The sequence below is a fragment of the Hippocampus bargibanti genome, linkage group LG03, assembly GCF_051943395.1.
Source record: "Hippocampus bargibanti isolate YZ-2025 linkage group LG03, ASM5194339v1, whole genome shotgun sequence".
Lineage (NCBI taxonomy): Eukaryota > Metazoa > Chordata > Actinopteri > Syngnathiformes > Syngnathidae > Hippocampus > Hippocampus bargibanti.
This window is the reverse complement of record NC_142736.1, coordinates 27,171,621-27,191,657: the sequence shown is the minus strand read 5'-3', so window position 1 is coordinate 27,191,657 and position 20,037 is coordinate 27,171,621. Positions and strand designations below refer to the sequence as shown.

The 20,037-nt window shown below is 41.6% G+C and overlaps 1 protein-coding gene across 6 annotated transcripts in view; it reads left to right on the top strand.

Moving 5' to 3' along the window:
- The window catches only part of myo5aa (myosin VAa), a 56,116-nt gene that overhangs the window by 4,791 nt on the left and 31,288 nt on the right, over window positions 1-20,037 (top strand). For 3 of the 6 annotated variants that reach the window (XM_088992899.1, XM_088992898.1, XM_088992897.1), the window contains exons 1-9: window positions 5,880-6,035; window positions 11,320-11,430; window positions 12,020-12,191; window positions 12,573-12,717; window positions 14,977-15,133; window positions 15,987-16,130; window positions 17,709-17,790; window positions 18,235-18,342; window positions 19,670-19,776. In XM_088992899.1, coding sequence (XP_088849025.1) covers window positions 5,916-6,035; window positions 11,320-11,430; window positions 12,020-12,191; window positions 12,573-12,717; window positions 14,977-15,133; window positions 15,987-16,130; window positions 17,709-17,790; window positions 18,235-18,342; window positions 19,670-19,776 — 1,146 coding nt within the window. In that variant the 5' untranslated portion in view covers window positions 5,880-5,915. Of the gene's footprint in view, window positions 1-3,314; window positions 3,461-5,879; window positions 6,036-11,319; window positions 11,431-12,019; window positions 12,192-12,572; window positions 12,718-14,976; window positions 15,134-15,986; window positions 16,131-17,708; window positions 17,791-18,234; window positions 18,343-19,669; window positions 19,777-20,037 lie in introns of those variants that run through there. The other 3 variants (XM_088992902.1, XM_088992900.1, XM_088992901.1) reach the window with 2 other exon arrangements.

Genomic DNA, 20,037 nt, shown 5'->3' with positions numbered 1-20,037 from the left:
CAAGCCTGTGTACAAACCCCTTGTCCAGAGGCAACCAGCTGTGACCCGCACGATCAAAAGATGGTCCACAGAAGCTGAAGAAGCTCTGCGGGACTGTTTTGATTCAACCAGGTGGGAGCTCTTTACTGAGATTCACGGGGAAGACATTGACTCACTCACCAACACCATCACAGACTACATTAACTTTTGTGAACAAAACACCGTACCCACCAGGACTGTGCGGTGTTTTGCCAACAACAAACCATGGATTAATCCCGACATAAAAGTCCTCCTGAAGGAGAAGAAAAGGGCTTTTGTGTCGGGCAACAGAGAGGAACTGAAGGCCGTGCAGATCCAACTGAGGAGGAAGATCAGAGAGGGGAAGAAGGCCTACAGGATGAAAATGGAGGAGCAGCTGCAAGCCAGCAATGTCGCTGGTGTCTGGAAGGGCCTGAAAAACATCTCAGGCCACAAAAGCCCAGTGACATTGAACGAAAAAGACAAGGACTGGGCAGATGAACTCAACCGCTTTTTCAATCGGTTTGACAAGACGCCAGCCGCCCCCGGCCCACCGTCAACTTCACCTGTAGCTGCACCTGCACCAACTCTCACTGTGGCCTTACCCTCCCTGCCCCCTCTCACGACCAGCTTTCCACAACCAACATCTGCCCTCCCAACCGTTGCCACACCCTCAGCCGCCACTCTGCCTCCTGGTTCCTGCCTGTCTGTCACAACTGCGCAGGTGAGGAACCAACTGAGGAGGATGAAGGTGAGGAAGGCAGCAGGTCCGGATGACATCAGTTCCCGACTCCTCAAGACCTGCTCCGACCAGCTGTGTGACATTGTCCAGCACTTGTTCAACCTGAGCCTGAAGCTGGGCAGAGTTCCACAGCTGTGGAAAACGTCATGCCTGGTCCCAGTGCCCAAGATTGCCAACCCCAAAGAGCTCAACAGCTACAGACCGGTGGCGCTGACGTCTCACCTGATGAAGACGCTGGAGAGACTCGTCCTCACCCACCTGCGACCGCTGGCAAGCTCATCGCTGGACCCGCTGCAGTTTGCCTACCAGCCCAGCATCGGTGTGGAGGATGCCATCATCTACCTCCTCCATACGGCGTTGCTGCACCTGGAGAATGCTGGGAGCACGGTGAGGATCACATTCTTCGATTTCTCCAGTGCCTTCAACACCATCCAGCCCAGTCTACTGGGGGACAAGCTGCAGCATGCCGGAGTCGACCATCACCTCACATCCTGGATTACAGACTACCTCACAAACAGGCCACAGTACGTGAGGGTAAAGAACTGTGAGTCGGACAGGCTTCTCTGCAGCACCGGAGCGCCGCAGGGAACAGTCCTGGCTCCATTCCTCTTCACCCTCTACACCTCGGACTTCAACTACAACACCCCAACCTGCCACCTTCAGAAGTTCTCTGACGACTCAGCTATTGTCGGCCTCATTACAGAGGGAGACGATAGGGAGTACAGGGGACTGACAAAGGACTTTGTGGACTGGTGCCAGCAGAATCACCTCCAGATCAACACTGGCAAAACCAAGGAGCTGGTGGTGGATTTCTGCAGGAAACAATCGTCACCTGCACCATTGAACATCCAGGGTTCGGACATTGAGAGGGTGACCTCCTACAAGTACCTGGGTGTTACTCTAAACAATAAACTGGACTGGACAACAAACACGGATGCCCTAATCAAAAAGGGACAGAGTCGCCTCTTCCTCCTCAGGAAACTGAGGTCTTTTGGAGTTCAGGGGTCACTCCTAAAGACTTTCTATGACTCTGTGGTGGCATCAGCCATCCACTATGGCATTGTCTGCTGGTCAGGCAGCATCACCACCCGGGACAGAAAAAGACTGGAGCGCTTTGTCAAGCGGGCCAGTTCTGTCGTGGGCTGCTCGCTGGACTCTCTTGAGGAGGTGGGCAACAGACGGACGCTAGCTAAACTAAAAGCTATGACGGACAGCCCCTCCCACCCCCTCCTGCCCATCCTGACAGCTCTGGGTAGCTCCTTTAGCCAGAGACTATTACACCCGCGCTGCAAGAAGGAGAGGTACCGCCGCTCGTTCCTACCGACTGCTGTCAGGCTTCACAATTCCCAATGATCACATGTGAAAAAAAAACAAAAAAAAAAAAACTGGACACTTGTAAATATGGGTTGTTGCAATATATCTTAATGCATCTCTTGATTCTGCACTATGTACAGTCTTGTTTATAGAACGGTTTTTGCACATCTACATTTGCACAGTATACAGTTGACATTTTTATTTTGTTATGCTTAGAATATCTTGTTTTCTATCCTTTCACTCCCACCCCAACCCCATCCCTCTTCAATTGCTGCTGTGGACTGCAAATTTCCCCATTGCGGGACGAATAAAGGTATTCTGATTCTGATTCTGATTCTGATTCTGATTTGAGGCAACATTGGGGGGAAAGGTATCACCCAAAAAGAGGCAGAAAATGGCGTCCGAGCTCCTCTGAGGAATTAATCAGCCCGTTTCCACAGGCTGATAAATTCCTTCCATGGAGCTTGGTCGCCCTCTTCTGGCAGCTTTTTGGTCCAACACGAGGTTTTCAGACCAAACAAGTACAGCAAAATACATTGACGTGATGGAAGGACTGCTACAATGTGTCTTTTTTTCAGTCAGGGGCGTTCCTTCAGTGACGTCATGTACGGACTCGTCACCAACTCAAAAACAAGACTTCCTGAATATTCAGCGTGAGGCCTAAAACGTAAAATATAGCTATATGTGGTGGAATCTTTGTAAAATACGCTCAGTAAAAGTCATTTGAAACCATTTTACAAATTATGGACACAACTTGTCCGGAGACGTCGGTTATCCTTTAAGCTATTGCATATTTATGTCTGACCTGGTGTGGGGATAAAGCCACCCTGACACATCAAGAATACAGTAAAGTCTCGTTATATCGATATTCAAGGGAGTCCGAAAAAATATCGATATAACCGGGACTATCGATATATCCGATATCGATATAACGAGACTTTACTGTATTTCAGAAGTCAACCGCTTGTAACACATTGTATTGAACCCATTTGAGCTTTCAACAAGTAGCATCCCGGAAGCCGACAATTTTCCGCCATTGTATGTCGTTATCCCACAAAAAAAGAATGATGTCACAGAAATCAGCCGTTGTCAATCCAATCCTATGATCCAAAGCGTTCGTGGCTTTTGTGGGAAAGCCTTGTTTTGTCCCTTTCCAGAGTCTCATGTGATCTGGGAAGGAGGATGGGAAGTGTGATAGACAGCCCGGTGAACCACTTAGCGCGTCACAGGACCAGAAAATCATCCGGAGTGTCTGTATAGTGTGCTGGTTTGCCAATCGTGTGCGGGGCTTCCGTCCTGTAATGTGTTCTTGAATTGGACTTTTACGGTTGGAGGCATCTTGAGAATTATGAACTAGAAGCTTACCCCGACAACATGAACCGGGAACTGGAATATATGTTCGTCGATGTAAGTCTTTGCTTGGTATTTTTAACAAATGAGATTGACTGATCCTGAAAAAGCAATTTACCAAAAAGAAACAAAAAAAGTGGTTCTGAACTGATCTTTGTGGTCAGATCTCTATTGTGGAGAATGTGCAACCCTCATGGGGACACGCCCTTAATTTCATGCAAAAAGATGTGTGGCGTTTGGGCGATTATATATTTGGCACAAGTCGCTGATCATGTAATGGTCGACTCCCGGTCAGTAGATGTGGCTGTCAATGGCAGTTTGTCTATCAACGTCCTCTGTGATTGACTGGCAACCAGTTCAGGGTGTAGTCAACCTTTCCCCCCAAGTCAGATGAGTTAACCTCCCACGCGACGCTATTCAGGTGTTGAAAATGGATGATTGGATCTGTTAAAAAATCCTTTCTAGCATGAATGTCCACTTATCGGTCACATTATTTTCTTCTTGACGTGGGTATTGAGATCAGTATTTTCGTTTTTGGATGAGCAAAAAAACATGATCATCCATTGAAACTTGTGTTCTGGTATTTAAAGACTTGTTTGCATATTTGAAAGCAATGCTGACCATCATAAATTACGGGTGTGATTTCCTTATACATAAAGTTGTCTTAAAATGGGCTTGTTACGTGGTAACAGCAACAAGTTAACACCACAGTCACCAACTGATCCACTTAATACGATTAGACCATGCACTAAAGTCTCAAACCCAAGATCAGAGTATCTTCTTATCAAGTTCCACCGCACCTCTGGGCTGGTAGCGTACGTATGTCCCTTTCTGCCCGTTAATGCTAAAGGTTCCGGCCCCGGCGGCGTCATGCCGAGCAGAAAAACAGCAGCTTCTCACATGAGTGGCATCATGTGACGAAGCCCCATTGGTCAGACGCTCCGTTGACTTTGCTTTTTTTTCTGCGACTATGTACACTGAATGCATTTCACATTCCGTCCTGGATGTTGCTCAAAATGTGGGATTGTTTTAATGTTTTCAATTAATTACCAGTTGTGAAGCAAAGTTCAATTTGGTGATAATTCAAATGGGACGATGTGTAATTTTTTTCTGCAAAAACAACAGTAGCAGATTCACGTTTCCCCACACAATCGATAATACATTAAACGCTCCCCTACTTATGAACATTGGATTGGATTGGATTTGCCTATATTAGTCTCACATTGGACAACATTGGAGGTCCGAACAACATTACATACAAACATTTTTTGTAGTAACATATATAGTATTCTCCAGTTGTATATGTACAGTGATACCTTGGTTTACAAACTTAATTGGTTCCTAGAGTGTGTAAGGCGAAAAGTGTGTATCCCAAAAATTAATAACCCATCAGAAACCATTACAATCCGTTCCCAGATCCCCATAAAACACAATGTTCTACTTTCTAACTTTCTAAGCCTTAAAACTACACAAAATATACCTTATTTTATATATAATAAATGTGCTATGTTAGTATAATTAAAGAAATAAACTGTACTGTATAATAAAGTCGTTTTATTTACCTTTGTGATGGTCGTTGATGGCTTGATGGAATGGAGTGGCCGGTTTCATCAGCATTAAACACTTGATGAGGAACGTAAGCCTTCTTCTTTGAGGAGAGGATTCCTTGAGGATCTTCCTTGATCCGGGGACGTCGGTTGTCCCTTAAAGGACAACCGACAAGTTGTGTCCATAATTTGTAAAATGGCTTCAAATGACTTCTACTGAGAGTATTTTACAAAGATTCCACTGCACATAGCTATATTTTACGTTTTAAGACTCGCGCTGAATATTCCGGAAGTCTTGTTTTTGAGTTGGAATGGAATGGCGTTGGAGGTCGAAGGTCAAAGGGAATTGCTGTTTGGAAAGAGGCGCATTACATGAGGACTGTAATTAAAGAAATAAACAGCTGTAAAATAAAGTTTGATTTACCTTTTTGATGGTCGTTGATGGCTTATGGAAGGAGAGTCACCTTCCATATGGACTGTTGGTAACTTAACCTCTGGTGCTGTTCGGTCGTGTGCTTCCGACGAAGATCACTCTGCCAGCCGTGGTGGGTGTGTATTATGAAAATAGTGCTTATTATAAGGTTTAATTTTCATAAATCTGACGATTGTAAGACGAAAAGTTTGTAAGATAAGGTGTAAGTGAGGTCTCACTGTATATATATATATGCCAATAAATTTCGCAATCCATTGTTTAAAAAAGGTGATGGACTGTGCACATGGTGCAAAGGAGTCACGGCGGGTCAGGCTGATGAAGAGACATAGGCTCAGAGATCATCATGACCAAGGTGAAGTCCTTTAATCTGCCAATTGCTTTGAGCGGATTTGTTCACGCTAAGATTTAACGCCACGCCCCGAATCTTCAACCCATCCTTCGTGCACAGTCACACTTTTTCTGATTCCAAACCTCAGTCTGGAATCAGGACGTTTGTTGACCCTATCTTTACGACAACAACATAGACTTTGGTATGATGCAACTCCAGAGAGTTTCGCGGGACAATCCCGGGAAGAGAAAGTTCAGGACTGCGTCTGTGATGGACTCAACACGGGAGGTGTCTACCAACAAATCTGAACTTGCGATCTTTAAGGTGATGTGAGGAGCTTTTGTCTTTGCTTGAAATGGAACGAGTCTCTTTATTCACATTGACACATGGATATACGCTTTGTAGCCATATTGAAAAAGGAGGACAAGGGGAAAAATAGTAGTCTCGCCGACTTTTTCTTCGGGTACTTTACTTAAATGGGAAAAAAAAGTTTCAATTAAAACGGATTTCTCTTCACGGTGCTCATGTGTGTCAAACAAAGTGGGTGTAATGACGTTTTGTTCCCTTCTGATCCCCACAAAGCTCCAGTATCCATCCAGGAGTTATTCTCTGTTTTGGGACAAAACTCAAAGTTGCCATTACTTTTTCTACCCTGTAAAAGAGAAAGTAATGGTAATTAAGTTGGTGTGGTTGGGCGAAATAAGATTACTCGTTGTTAAATCCTTTGATATCCTAATCAGCTCTTGATCCTTCATCGCAGTTAAAACAGGATTAGCGTCATGCTATCCTCTCTCCTGCCTTGGAGGGCATAGCATGAACTCAAGGTAAACTATATTGGTTGGTATTGGAATCTCTTGTAGAATCAAAGCTAGGTTTGTTTTTTTTACTTATTTAATTGGATTGTAAAATACCGTATTTTCCGCTGTATAAGGTGCACTCAAAACCCTTGATTTTCTTCAAAAGAAAATCAACCATATACAGTAAAGTCTCGTTATATCGATATTCAAGGGAGTCCGAAAAAATATCGATATAACCGGGACTATCGATATATCCGACCCTGTTTGCATGCAATTTTCTCCGTGCGTGCACAGAAATATTATCGATGTAACCGGGACTATCGATATATCCGATATCGATATAATGAGACTTTACTGTACGTACTTGTATGTGAAGTAATACTGAGCCACAACGGCTCTCGCTACTACTGTCAGCAGCCACCAACACCATTTCCCCCGTAGAAGAAGTAATGCGTAACCGAAGCCTCTACTGTAGCACCTTATAATGTGGTGTGCCTTATACGTATTTGGAAACTTTTATATATTTATATATTCTATTTGGAAAACTTTTTCCATTCATTAAAGTTGGCCCTTATAGTCCCGTGCGCCTTATACTATATGGAAAAAGTTTGGAAATACACCATTCATTTGAGGTGCGCCTTATACTTCGGTGCGTCTTATACACCGGGAAATGTGGTAATTTATTTTTACTGTTTGACATCCATCTTACGCTATATGTCAATTCATGAAAATACACCATTCATTGTGCGTGCACCTTATACTCCGGTGCGCCTTATGTATTGAAAATACACCATACCTTGGGGGTGCGCCTTATACTACAGTGCGCCTTCTACACCGTAAAATACGGTATTAGTGGCTTAAAAGTGCTTGGAAACAATAATTTACTATGATTCTGAATGACTGCGATGCGTTCAAGTGTAGATTTTGCACGCTGTGTGACAACTATTTAGTCAAACCTTGTTGTCTTTGTTCTTGGCCTAACGAAGTGGTGAGTTTTCAAACCACCATTTTGGAGCCAGTTTTGATCCAAAAGAGGGATCTGGAGGCAATCATCATTTTGCGATGGTTTCACAACAGCTTTTTTCAGTGGCGCTTCGTTTTGGGCGGATTTCCTTTTTTTCAGGAAAAAAAATGCATCAGCAATATGGTTGACGTCTGGAGATAGGTGATTACTGATTTGATGCCGTTATTGCAGTGCACTGATGACATGACTCCAGTTTGAGGGAAATGCTGTGACAAGCGTGTGCGTGTTTAATCCAGCATATGTTCTAGTGAGTTAAATGCAGCCTGAGTCTCGCTAATCAGTGATTTGTGATTTCACTGTCTGACATGTCAACGTGTGTGAGGGTGGCTCAAGTCATGTGCCAGAGAGTACAGCAGTGATGCTTCCCCAAGTTGTGATGTTGCTCAAAATTTGCTGCTGCTATTTTTAGCCTGCCCCCAACCCCCACCCATTTACCCTTCATTCCCAACTCAACCTGTTTTGGTTGCTAGGCTAGGGCGCTGTGGCGCTCCCTGCGGGAAAATGTTAAAATGAAGCAACAAAATGGTGAAACGGGGATCAGGAGGCACTGAAGGATTCTTTGTTTGCCCTCAGTGATGACACTGGCACTCGAAAGGTTAGAAAAATGGCCCTTTTTCAAATGCCACGTTTACAAGATCACTTTTAAAGCCCAGCGCCAAGCGTTTTTCACCAAATTTTTAAAGTTCAGTTCGCCATGGTAACAGTATACAGATGCTCCCCAACTTACGAACGAGATAGGTTCCGAACGGTCGTTGGTAAGGTGAATTCGTTTGTAAGTTGCTTCAGTGCTATATTTTGTATGGAATGTATGTTTAAGGCTTATATAAATATGTTTAAGGATTGTATAAGTAACCTGTATTAGTTTGTACTGAAAAATAAACTTTTAATAAAATATATGCTCTATAAAGATATGCACATGTACAAACTGGAGAGAATACTACATATGTTACGACAAAAATGTTCATATGTACCGTTGTTCATAACTCGAATGTTTGTAAGTAGGGGAGCATCTGAATTATGTATTGGCCTGATTTTTTTTTTCATTTATTTATTTTCTTTTTGGGTGACTTCTTGATGTTTGCTTGACGATGAGCAAAACTGTGGTGTTTGTGGTAGTGGCGACTGTACAAACCAATTGCTGGACCGTAACTAGCCAGCGTCCCGATTCCAGAAAATAGTCATGGTTACTTTTGTTCTTCACTTAACTCATTCACTGCTAGACGATGTGCAAATATGTTTCCACTCCAGTGCTAGGGTTTTTGTCATTTTTACTCAAATTGTAGGACCCACATAATATTGAGTTTTAGGACTACATAAACATTAAATTCAACGTGAGAAACCTTAGACTCTCTTTTTTTCATTAGAAAAAAAAGGGAATTCCTAAATTATGTGTTTGGAGTTATATGAACTTGAAATAAGGGCGGCTGTCCAAAATACGATACAAAAACGAAAAAAAAGTTTCTTTTAAGTTTACTTGGTTAGAGAGTTATCTGCATTGAAAGTGGGAGTGTCTGTACAAAAGGTAAATGCTGCCCCCTCATTGGAGGGAAAAACATTGCCAGAGGTCTGACCGAAGCTTCAAACGAACCACTCTGTAAGATAAAACAAAACCTGGACAAATTCGGGAATGGCACTCCACGTCATACATAGAAAAGTATGACGTGGAGTGCCTATCACGAATAAATTCGGGAATGCCGCTGAATGAGTTAAACAACGCATAACGCCCAATCTAACAGAATTGTGCTGCTAGATGAGGCTGGAATGGTTTCCCGCTTCAAAACACGACGACACAGATTATGCCAAATCTCGATGTGGTACTTTTATTATTTGAAATAAATAACAAAACAAAGGACAATACAGTAAAGTCTTGTTATATCGATATCAGATATATCGATAGTCCCGGTTATATCGATACTATTTCTATGCACGCACGGAGAAAATTACATGCAAATAGGGTCGGATATATCGATAGTCCCGGTTATATCGATATTTTTTCGGACTCCCTTGAATATCGATATAATGAGACTTTACTGTATTTTGGACAGTTGATGAGACCACGGAACAAATCTATCTGGATTTGAACTTGGTTAATTCTATTTTGGTTTTGTTTGTATCTGTCATATGACAGCTATGCAGCCTCCTACTACTAAAACCAATCCCACAGATAAGGAAGTTGAACAGAACAGGAAGTTGCTGTGACCATGATGTCATGATTCACTTGACTGGGAGTGAAGCAGCAGATCCAATTAAAAGTCTCCTTCTCGTCGGGAGCGTCCACAATAAGACGCTCTCTGTCCCGGCAGCGTGGGATCGAAATATTTTATGTAACTGAAACAAACACGCGGCGAAATCAACAGACGAACGACCGAGACCCACTTAAAAATGTTCCGCATCGCAGTGTGCGTTCATTCCTCGACTCTACTGCAAGCAAATCAGGCTGAGGAGAGGGAAAAATCCTCTTGTGTGTGTAGATTATCATACGCAAAGGTTTAAGGGGCTTTAAATCCTGACTTGTGCATACACATCACACAGTATTTAGGCTCTGACACCCCGCCTAAAATCCAGTGCAGTGTTTTTATGACTACTTCTTTGCGCCACCACAATGGGGTTACAGTACTTAAAGGACAACCGACGTCACTTTTTTGTTTCCTGACATCAGAAAAACGTTTTATAGCATCTAAAATACCCAAAACACACAGTATATTTTCAGTCAAATGCAAAACTCCAATAAAAATAACTTGGTGTCCAAAATCTGCAAAAAAATGAACCTGGAAGTGGCCATTTTCAGAAGGTCACACCGCCTTGTTCGTGACATCACCCCAAGACGTCTTGCCTTGCTGGAGAATCAAAACAATGGCTTCAGAGTCGGAGAATATGCTTTCTTGTTACTCGTCCAATTATGAATATGATTCAGATAGTTCTGAAAAGGAAAGCATCCATGTTTGCAATCAATTAAAGAATTTGTTCCATGCCATTTTGAGGTGTCTGGCGGCGGGAAATATCGCACAAAAAGAGGCAGAAAATGGCGACAAAGCTCCTGTCAGGAATTAATCAGCCTGTTTCCACTGGCTGATTAATTCCTTACATGGAGCTTTGTCGCCCTCTTCTGCCTCTTTTTTGGTGCTATACGAAGTTTTCAGACCAGCCAAGTACAGCCAAATGCATTGACGTGATGGAAGGACTGCTATAATGTGTGCTTTTTTCGGTCAGGGGCGTTCCTTCAGTGACATAGGGTGAGGACTCGTCACCAACTCAAAACAACACTTCCGGAACAAAACTTCTCTCTGTCTGTCAGTGTCTCTCTGTCTCTCTCTGCTATTAAGTGGCACGCTCATTGCAGATGGTATCGCCAAAACAAGGGTGCAATCGGTTATTTGGCTCATTTTTCTTTTTGTGGTCTAATGATACTGATTGGGAAGTGGATGAAATTATGTCATCAAAGCCAATGTGTCCCGTGCCAGCCTAAGTGGTAAGTTTTTGGGCTCTGGTTTTAATTCACTTGATCAGCTGTGAGTTCTGCACATCACTCTATTAAAAAAGAATACAAATCATTTAAATTTATGGAGGCAGGACTGGATGTGGCATACTGAGATGTCACCAAACACATATAGCAACAATTTCACCAAATATTTATCCATGCATCCATCTAGTCTCATTGCAGGTCTGCTTACCTTCTGGATTTGATAGTTTCTACATCATGACCTTTTAACACGGGTAATTCGGTAGCCCGACTCACGTGAAAGCTGTCCTGCAACTTCAACGTTTTTCTTCCCCTTTTCTTATACAGTGTGCTCGGGTTTGGATCCCCGACATCGAAGAAGTGTGGAAGTCGGCCGAGCTGACGAAGGACTACAAAAATGGCGACGCCTCTCTGCAGCTTATGTTGGAGGATGGAACGGTTAGTTATCTTGGCATCTTGGCGCTCCATCTTAGCGCTACCTTTCTTCAGCGCTTCTGTTTATCTTTGCGCCTTTAAGACACATCAGAGTCAACAACAAACAAATGAGGTTTACCAAGATGCATATGCAAATGTAAATTTACAGCTGTCAATTTCATTCCTCAAAACCACCACCACCAACACTCCTGCGATTGAAGTTCTATGTTCCGTAAAGGTGTACAGTGATACATCGGTTTACGTACCCCTTGGCTTACGGACTTTTCGGTTTATGAACGTTACAAAATTTCACCTTGGCATACGAACTATTTTTCAGGATACACATGGAGATGCCACAATGAGTGATGTGTCATTCGCGAACGAGCCCGTTCTAACAAGAAAATGGTGTTGACTGTTTTGTCCTCTATTCCCCGCCCCCAGTCTTCGGTTGAAGCCATGCTATTGGTCAAGAACGCAGCAGTGAGGAGATTGGGGGTTACAGACAGAGAGAGAGACCCAACCTCAACAAATTTGCAAAGCATTTGGAGTATGCTACTTATCAGAATGTCACTGCAACATTGCTTATCTCCAATCTTACCCCCCCCCCCCTCAGAATCTTGAGCACAAGCTGGACCCCAAAACCAAGAATCTGCCCTACCTCCGCAACCCTGACATCCTGGTGGGGGAGAATGACCTCACGGCGCTCAGCTACCTCCATGAGCCGGCAGTGCTGCACAACCTCAAAGTCCGCTTCATCGACTCTAAACTCATCTACACTTATTGCGGTATTGTTGTTGTTTTTGTGTGTTGTTTGCGAATGTGAGTCATAGAATCAGAATTATCTTTATTGGCCATGTATGTAGAACGCACAAGGAATTTGTCTCCGATAGAACACGCTGCACTAGTATCATCATAAAAGACATGACAAATAAGTATGGAGGACACTAATAAAGGCTAATGTAATCTAGCGCCTGCTTAAGGGGAGTAGCTGGAAAAGGTGGTGGGCAGGGTGCGCAGGGTCCGAGAGGATTTTAGTCTCTTGTATGCCCTTTTTACATGCCTAATTTTGTTCTAGTATAAAAGAACAAGGACCTGGTGTACTTTATTTTTTCAAAGGACATTTTCCAAGCCCGATCATATCTTTTGGCGTTCTCTGTGTTCCTAAGGGATTGTTTTGGTGGCCATCAACCCGTATGAGACGCTGCCCATATACGGGACAGATATCATCAATGCGTACAGCGGTCAGAACATGGGTGACATGGACCCGCACATCTTTGCTGTAGCAGAGGAAGCTTATAAACAGATGGCGAGGTTTGTATGATCCCGGATTTAATTGTAAAGAAGTCTTTGTTGCTCTTTTGGGGTTGGCAATCATATTTGGAGCACACCGTCTTTTGATACAAAATTACAAGATGCTTATCAATACAAAAATGGAGTGTATTAAAGCAAAGTGGTACACAATTCAAATTATTTGACCGTTGAAATCTTGATGTTCCAGCATGAATACGTGACATACAACATCACTTGACTTGTCCAACCTATTCCTTTACTGACATTTCAAATAACAGTGCAGCGACTGTGTTGCGGAGCCTTTGAGGGGCATTTTAGGTCAATTAAAGATTCCTGCACCCAAAGGGCGGCCTGAACGAAAGTTCATGAAAGAGGGCGTTCAAAGGAATATCCTGTCTTAAGAGAGAGGAGTGCTTGACGAGTAGCTAGAGATGAAAAATGCCAAGCGTTTGCCCTACTTCCCTCCACAATGACATCCCCTGATATGAAAGTGCAAAGAAAAAAGACCTTAGAAGAGAACTGCAACTTTATGTGACACATGACCGGGACATGATGTAATACAAGGGTGTCAAACTCATTTTTTGCCTCAGGCCACGTTGTAGTTATTGTTTCCTCTCAGGGGGGCGTTATGAATTTGGGGAAGCCATTAGAATGTTTCATCCCCTCCACATATTACATATAGGGCGCACAACAAATTAATGAATAACTAGTTTTGAAATTTAAAAACTAAAATTTAAAAAATAATGACTTATTGTGGTTCACATGGGACAATTTGAAATTTTGGTTCAGACTTTTATTTATTTATTTGCTTTCGCGGGCCGAATAAAATGATGTGAGCGGCCAGATTTGACACCTGTGATGTAATTATACACCACATTGTTTGTTTTAAAGGACAACCGACGTCTCCGGACAAGTTGTGTCCATAATTTGTAAAATGGCTTCAAATGACTTCTACTGAGCGTATTCTAAAAAGATTCCACCGCATATAGCTATATTTTACGTTTTAAGACTCACGCTGAATATTCAGGAAGTCTTGTTTTTGAGTTGGGACTTGACGTCACTAAAGGAACGCCCCACACCGAAAAAAATACATTGTATCAGTCCTTCCATCACGTCAATGTATTTTACTGTATTGTTTGGTCTGAAAACCTTGTGTTGCACCCAAAAGCCGCCAGAAGAGGGTGTCCAAGCTCCATATAAGGAATTTATCGGCCTGTGGAAACGGAGGTGGCCACAGGAGGTCGCCATTTTGTGCCTCTTTTTCGTTGAGACATCTCCCCTCAATGTTGCCTCATAATGGCACGGAAAAAATTCTTTAATCGATTGCAAACATGTATGCTTTCCTCTTCAGAACTATTTGAATCATATTCATAACTGGATGTGTAACAAGGAAGTATATTCTCCGAATCTGAAGCCATTGCTTTGATTCTGCAGCAATGCAAGACGTCTTGGCGTGACGTCACGAACTGGGGGCGGGACTTTCTGAAAACGGCCAATTCGCAGCTCAATTTTTTTGCAGATTTTGGACACTTTAAGTCAATTTTATTGGTGTTTTGCATTTGAATAAAAATATACTGCGTGTTTTGGGTATTTTAGATGCTATGAAACGTTTTTCTGATGTCAGTTAAGAAACAAAAACGTGACGTCGGTTGTCCTTTAAGCACATACAAGTGATTTGAGTGCGATTTCAACTTAAATGACTGTGCAGTTGCACCATCTCAAGCATATGTTTATAATAACAATACATTTCATTTATAAGTTCCTTTCAAAACTTTCAAGGTCACTTTACAGTCACAGAACATTTTTTTTTTTTTTGGGTGAGCAGCGGCAGCCATACGCGCCAGCGTTCACTCAATCCGGAAGTAACTCAAATAGATAGGAATCTAGCTAGCTAGCTAATAGATGGCTAATAGTAATCTAGCTAGCCATCGAGCCAGCTAGATAGCTACATAGCTAATAGATATAGCTAGAAAGCTACCGTATATCGCTAATAGATAGCCTGCCAGCCAGCCAGCTAGCTAATAGATAGCTCATGGATAGCAAATAGATATGGAGGCATAACAGACCATGTGTGACTAGAAAGTATACTAAATATGTGGTGGGTATGTAGAAATGTTTCTGGACGTGTTTACCCTTACTACTTGACACTCCAACGCGAGAGCTCGAGTCATGAATATCTGCACTTTAGGAATAATTCTCTGTGGAGACGGACTTTAATTGTTATTTTTGCTCTGGATCGAGCTTCATTCATTGTTTATCCATTTTTTTCTCTTGTTGCAGGGATGAGAGGAACCAGTCCATCATCGTGAGCGGCGAGTCTGGGGCAGGAAAGACCGTATCGGCCAAGTACGCCATGAGATACTTTGCCACGGTTAGTGGTTCAGCCAGCGAGGCCAACGTCGAGGAGAAAGTCTTAGCTTCCAACCCCATCATGGAGGTGACTCTCTTATTTCCTCTTCTCTCTCGTCTTCCCCCCCACCCCCCGCTCTGATCCTCGCTCCCTTCCTCTTGTCCGCCACCATCTGACCAATCGCAGCAGAGCTTTGGGAATGAATAGAAAGCTTTCTTCCGTCACAGTGATGTCACTGCAACATCTACAACTGCATCAGCCTTTTTCTAAATCACAGTGTGTGCGTAAGAGATGTCTGTGTGAGGCATTTAAATTGCTTTGGCTGACGCGGGCAGATTAAATGTGCGGTGAAAGACTGAATTGTTGGCCGCGGTGACAAACATACATTGCAGTACAAGCTCTCTAGGGTTTGTTCATTTACAGCCATACGGAATAGAATCAATTTGTTGCTATCATAAATTTTATATTGTGTAGTCTTGTCATCTGACAGGCATGCATTTTTATCCCCGATTTAAAATGCAAATGTATAATACAATAAAGTCTCGTTATATCGGTATTGGTTATATCGATAGTACTGCTTATTACGATACTACAGTAAAGTCTCGTTATATCGATATCGGATATATCGATAGTCCCGGTTATATCGATACTATTTCTATGCACGCACGGAGAAAATTACATGCAAACAGGGTCGGATATATCGATAGTCCCGGTTATATCGATATTTTTTCGGACTCCCTTGAATATCGATATAACGAGACTTTACTGTATTTCTAATAACGCAAGGAGAAAATTTACAGGCCGCAGGATCGGATATATCGATAGTCCGGTTATATCAATATTTTTTCCGACTCCCGAGAATATCGATATAACAAGACTATATATATATTTATAGTATATGTGGTCTATCAAGAAAGTATTCCCTCCTTCTCCCCACCAGGCTATTGGAAATGCAAAGACAACTCGAAATGACAACAGCAGTCGTTTTGGGAAGTACATTGAGATCGGCTTCGACAACCGCTACCGAATCATCGGCGCCAACATGAGGACATATCTGTTGGAAAAGTCCAGGGTGGTCTTTCAGGTGAGGGCAGTATCACATGGGCTATGTTTTTTGCTTCTGCTCTCCTCTGCCTATATGAATTAAAATAAATAAATCGATAAATACATATACAGACAGACGGACAACAAAATAAATAAATACCAAAAATCAAGAACTAACAAAAATCAATCAATAACATAATTCAATCAATAACATAATTCGATCTATCAATAACAATCAATCAATAACAAATCAATAACAAAAATAAATAACATAACTCAATCAATCAATAGCAAATCGATAAAAAAAACTAAATAACAAAAATCAAGAACGAAAATTAAAACAAATCAATAGCAAAAATCAATGACAAAAATCAATAATAATAAATAAATAAATAAATAAATAAATAACAAAAATAAATGAATGAATAACAAAAATAATTAATAGCAATAACAAAAATAAATAAAATAATAAAAACAAAAAATAACTCCAGAATAATTACCCTGACTTTGACACAAATCCAACAATGAAAAACTAACTATAAATTAATTACCTTCAATTAGAATTATGTGTATCGTGATAAAATCCCACATCAGGATTTAATTGAATAATATGTACGCCCCATTTTGTGTGGCATGATACAAGTACTGTATACAATTAATTTAGATATAAGTTAATAAATAAATTAAAAAACAAAACAAATAAATAAAAAGATGCTCACCGAATTTCTAGTGAAAAAGTAAATCCACTTTTTGCTTTTATTCATGTTGCACCAACTCACAACAGAAGCCACTTGCTTATCTTGTCACTTTCGGGCAGAATCCTCACGTCCCTCCCCCCCCCCCCCCTCCCAAAAAATATTTTTCATGATACAGTCATAGCTCGGTTTACGAACCTCTTGGCTTACGAACTTTACATTTACGAACGTTACATTTATGAAAATTTTACCTTGGCACACAAACTATTTTTCGGGATACACACGGAGCTGCCACAATGAGTGATGTGTCGTTCGCGAACGAGCCCGTTCTAAAAGAAAATGGCAGCCAGTTTATTTTGGTCCTCTATTCCCCGCCCCCAGTCGTCGGTTAAAGCCACGTGATTGGTCAAGAAGAATTCATTTAATTATAATATCATAGCACATTTATTATACAGAAAATAAAGTATATTTTGTGTAGTTTTAAGGATTAGAAAATTATGTTTTATGGGGACCTGGGAACAGATTATTCTCATTTTAATGGTTTCCTATGGGAAATTAATTTTGGGGATACACACTTTCCGCCTTACACACTTTGTCTGGGAACCAATTAAGTTCGTAAGCCAAGGTATCACTGTATTTTCTTCAAATACCTGCACAGAGGTTGTACTGGTTTTTATGTATTGGTAGGACAACCAAGAATACAAAAAAATGTGGACACAATTTAGATGGCACAATAATGAAGAAAATGTCCCTAAAAAAAGTTTATATCCTATTTTTAAAGTGATACATTGTTGGAAAGAGTGAGACTATCTCCAATACCATGTATGCGTTAATGCAGAACCCATCTGTGTAATTAATTCTGTATGAGAATGCCAACACGAATCATGAATGTGTTTGCCGTTTTGCATGATCTTGTCTTCCAGGCGGACGAAGAGAGAAATTATCACATCTTTTATCAACTCTGCGCATCATCGCATCTGCCGGAGTTCAAAAACCTCCAACTGAGTACGTAATGCAAAATGCTACGTGCGCAACTGTGGTTGAACGGATACTCTCTACTTTCCCCATCCTCATTTCCAAAAATAGACAAATAAGCGTTTTGAATCGCTCATTGCATTTCATGTCAGGTTATCCCATAAAAGTCACTGCTGCAGTCGCAACACATAAGAGTCTGTTGTCCAACACACTTTCATGCAGTGCACTCCCACTGTGGACCTGCACCTGCTCATCTTAGACACACAAACACACACACACAGAGAGCTGCCTTTTTCCTCTCCTGCTGTCTTGCTCGCCTGGTAAATAGACTAGTTGTCACTGAGTCATATCCGTGCCCCCGTTACCAGGCAACAAACACTCCATGCCTTGATTTCAAGCGTTGGTATGTAAAGAATTATTTTTGCACTTTAGACAGGAAGATAAAAGAGTTAAATTGGCTTCTCTCTACTTCAGGTAACGCAAACGACTTCCTGTACACCCGACAGGGCTGCAGCCCCGTTATTGACGGGGTGGATGACACCAAGGAGCTCTGCACCACCCGTCACGCCTTCTCTTTGCTCGGTAACTCATTATTTTGAGATGGTGTCCCTTACCGACTCTGTGCTTACCGCATTATTTTTCATATTGGGTAATTGATAGAGAATAGACAGAAAATGGGTTTTCATATTGAAATGTTTAATGCCCCCGAACACAAGGCCCACAATGGAAGCACAGAAGATCTGGGGTCAACTGTAAAGTGTCCTTGAGAGTTTTGAAAGGTGCTTAGAAATGAAATTTATTATTATTATTATTATTATTATTATTATTATTATTATTATACATTTCATTTATAAGCGCCTTTCAAAACTCTCAAGGTCACATTATAGTCACAGGATACGTTTTTTTGCTGTGGGTGAGCAGCGGCAGCCACATGCGCCAACGTTCACTCAACCCCGAAGTAACTCTAATCGATAGAAAGCTAGCTAATGGATAGCGAATTATTAATAATAATAATAATACATTTCATTTATAACAGCCAGAGGGGAAAAAAACAGTTTCCGGTCCGTTACAAATGATGTTGTATTAGCTATCCATTTGCTAGCTAGCTGTTAGCTGTCTAGCTGATTGGCTGTTAGCTTGCTAGCTGTTGGCTATCTGGCTATTTATTATTATTAGTAGTAGTAGTATTAGCTATTTATTAGCTATCCATTAGCTAGCTGGCTAGTTATTAGCTGCCTAGCTGCCTGCCTGTAGGCTGTCTATCTGGCTAACTGTTGGCTATCTGGCTATCTATTATTTTAAGCCACTGTTTAACTTAAACCCTCAAAAGTCCAGCATCTCAATTGTAAATATTTTGTCAAAACATTTTTTTAATTTTTTTTTTCATTCAAAACCCTGCTTTTATAAAGCAAACACAAATGAGATATCCCTCATGTTAGCCACCAAAGTTATGTGAACTATAACAAACACAGCCTGTTAAACTGTCATCTTCATTTAGGAGATCTGGCCTTGGACTAATTTCGAACTTGGTAAACTCCTTCACAGGAAGAGGTCATTACCCAGGTTACAAATGTATCAGTTCATGGAAAGGACAACCAATTAAAATGTCTATGTTCTGTTGTTTTATAGTTGTCGGTGCTTTCAACGTCCAGGGACGTGGTATTCAAATCAAGAAGACTATGTTTGACTAATTTATCACTTAAATTTGCATATACTCTCAATGAATAGCTTGGCAGAGGGCTGCAGACATTAGGCATGGGTCATGAATTGTTACGTCCCCTGCCGGCAGTAAAAGACAATCTTTCTGTGTTTGAGCCTTAGTTCACGGTGTCCGACCAAACATCTCTGACAGTAATGCACTCTGTAAATTCCATTTCCAGTTGAATAACAACATGTTTTCCCCTCACAGGGATCAACGAATCCAATCAGATGGGATTGTTTCAAGTTCTCGCTGCTATTCTTCATTTGGGAAACGTGGAGATCAAAGACAAAGATTCAGATAGCAGCTTCATTACTGTGAGCATAATAATCGAGTTTATTTGGCCCTTTGCACCTCACAATATTTATTCATTTGTGTTGTTTTCTAACATTTTTATGATATTACAGTTAGACAACTAATTAGTTGAGACATCAGGCACATAATAAACAATAATAATAATAATCTTCTTTTCCTTTCGGCTTTTCCCTTCAAGGGGTCGCCACAGCAAATCAGTGTCCTCCATCTTTAGAGGTTTGATCCGCATGTTTGTTTTGGCCAAGCTTTTACGTCGGATGCCT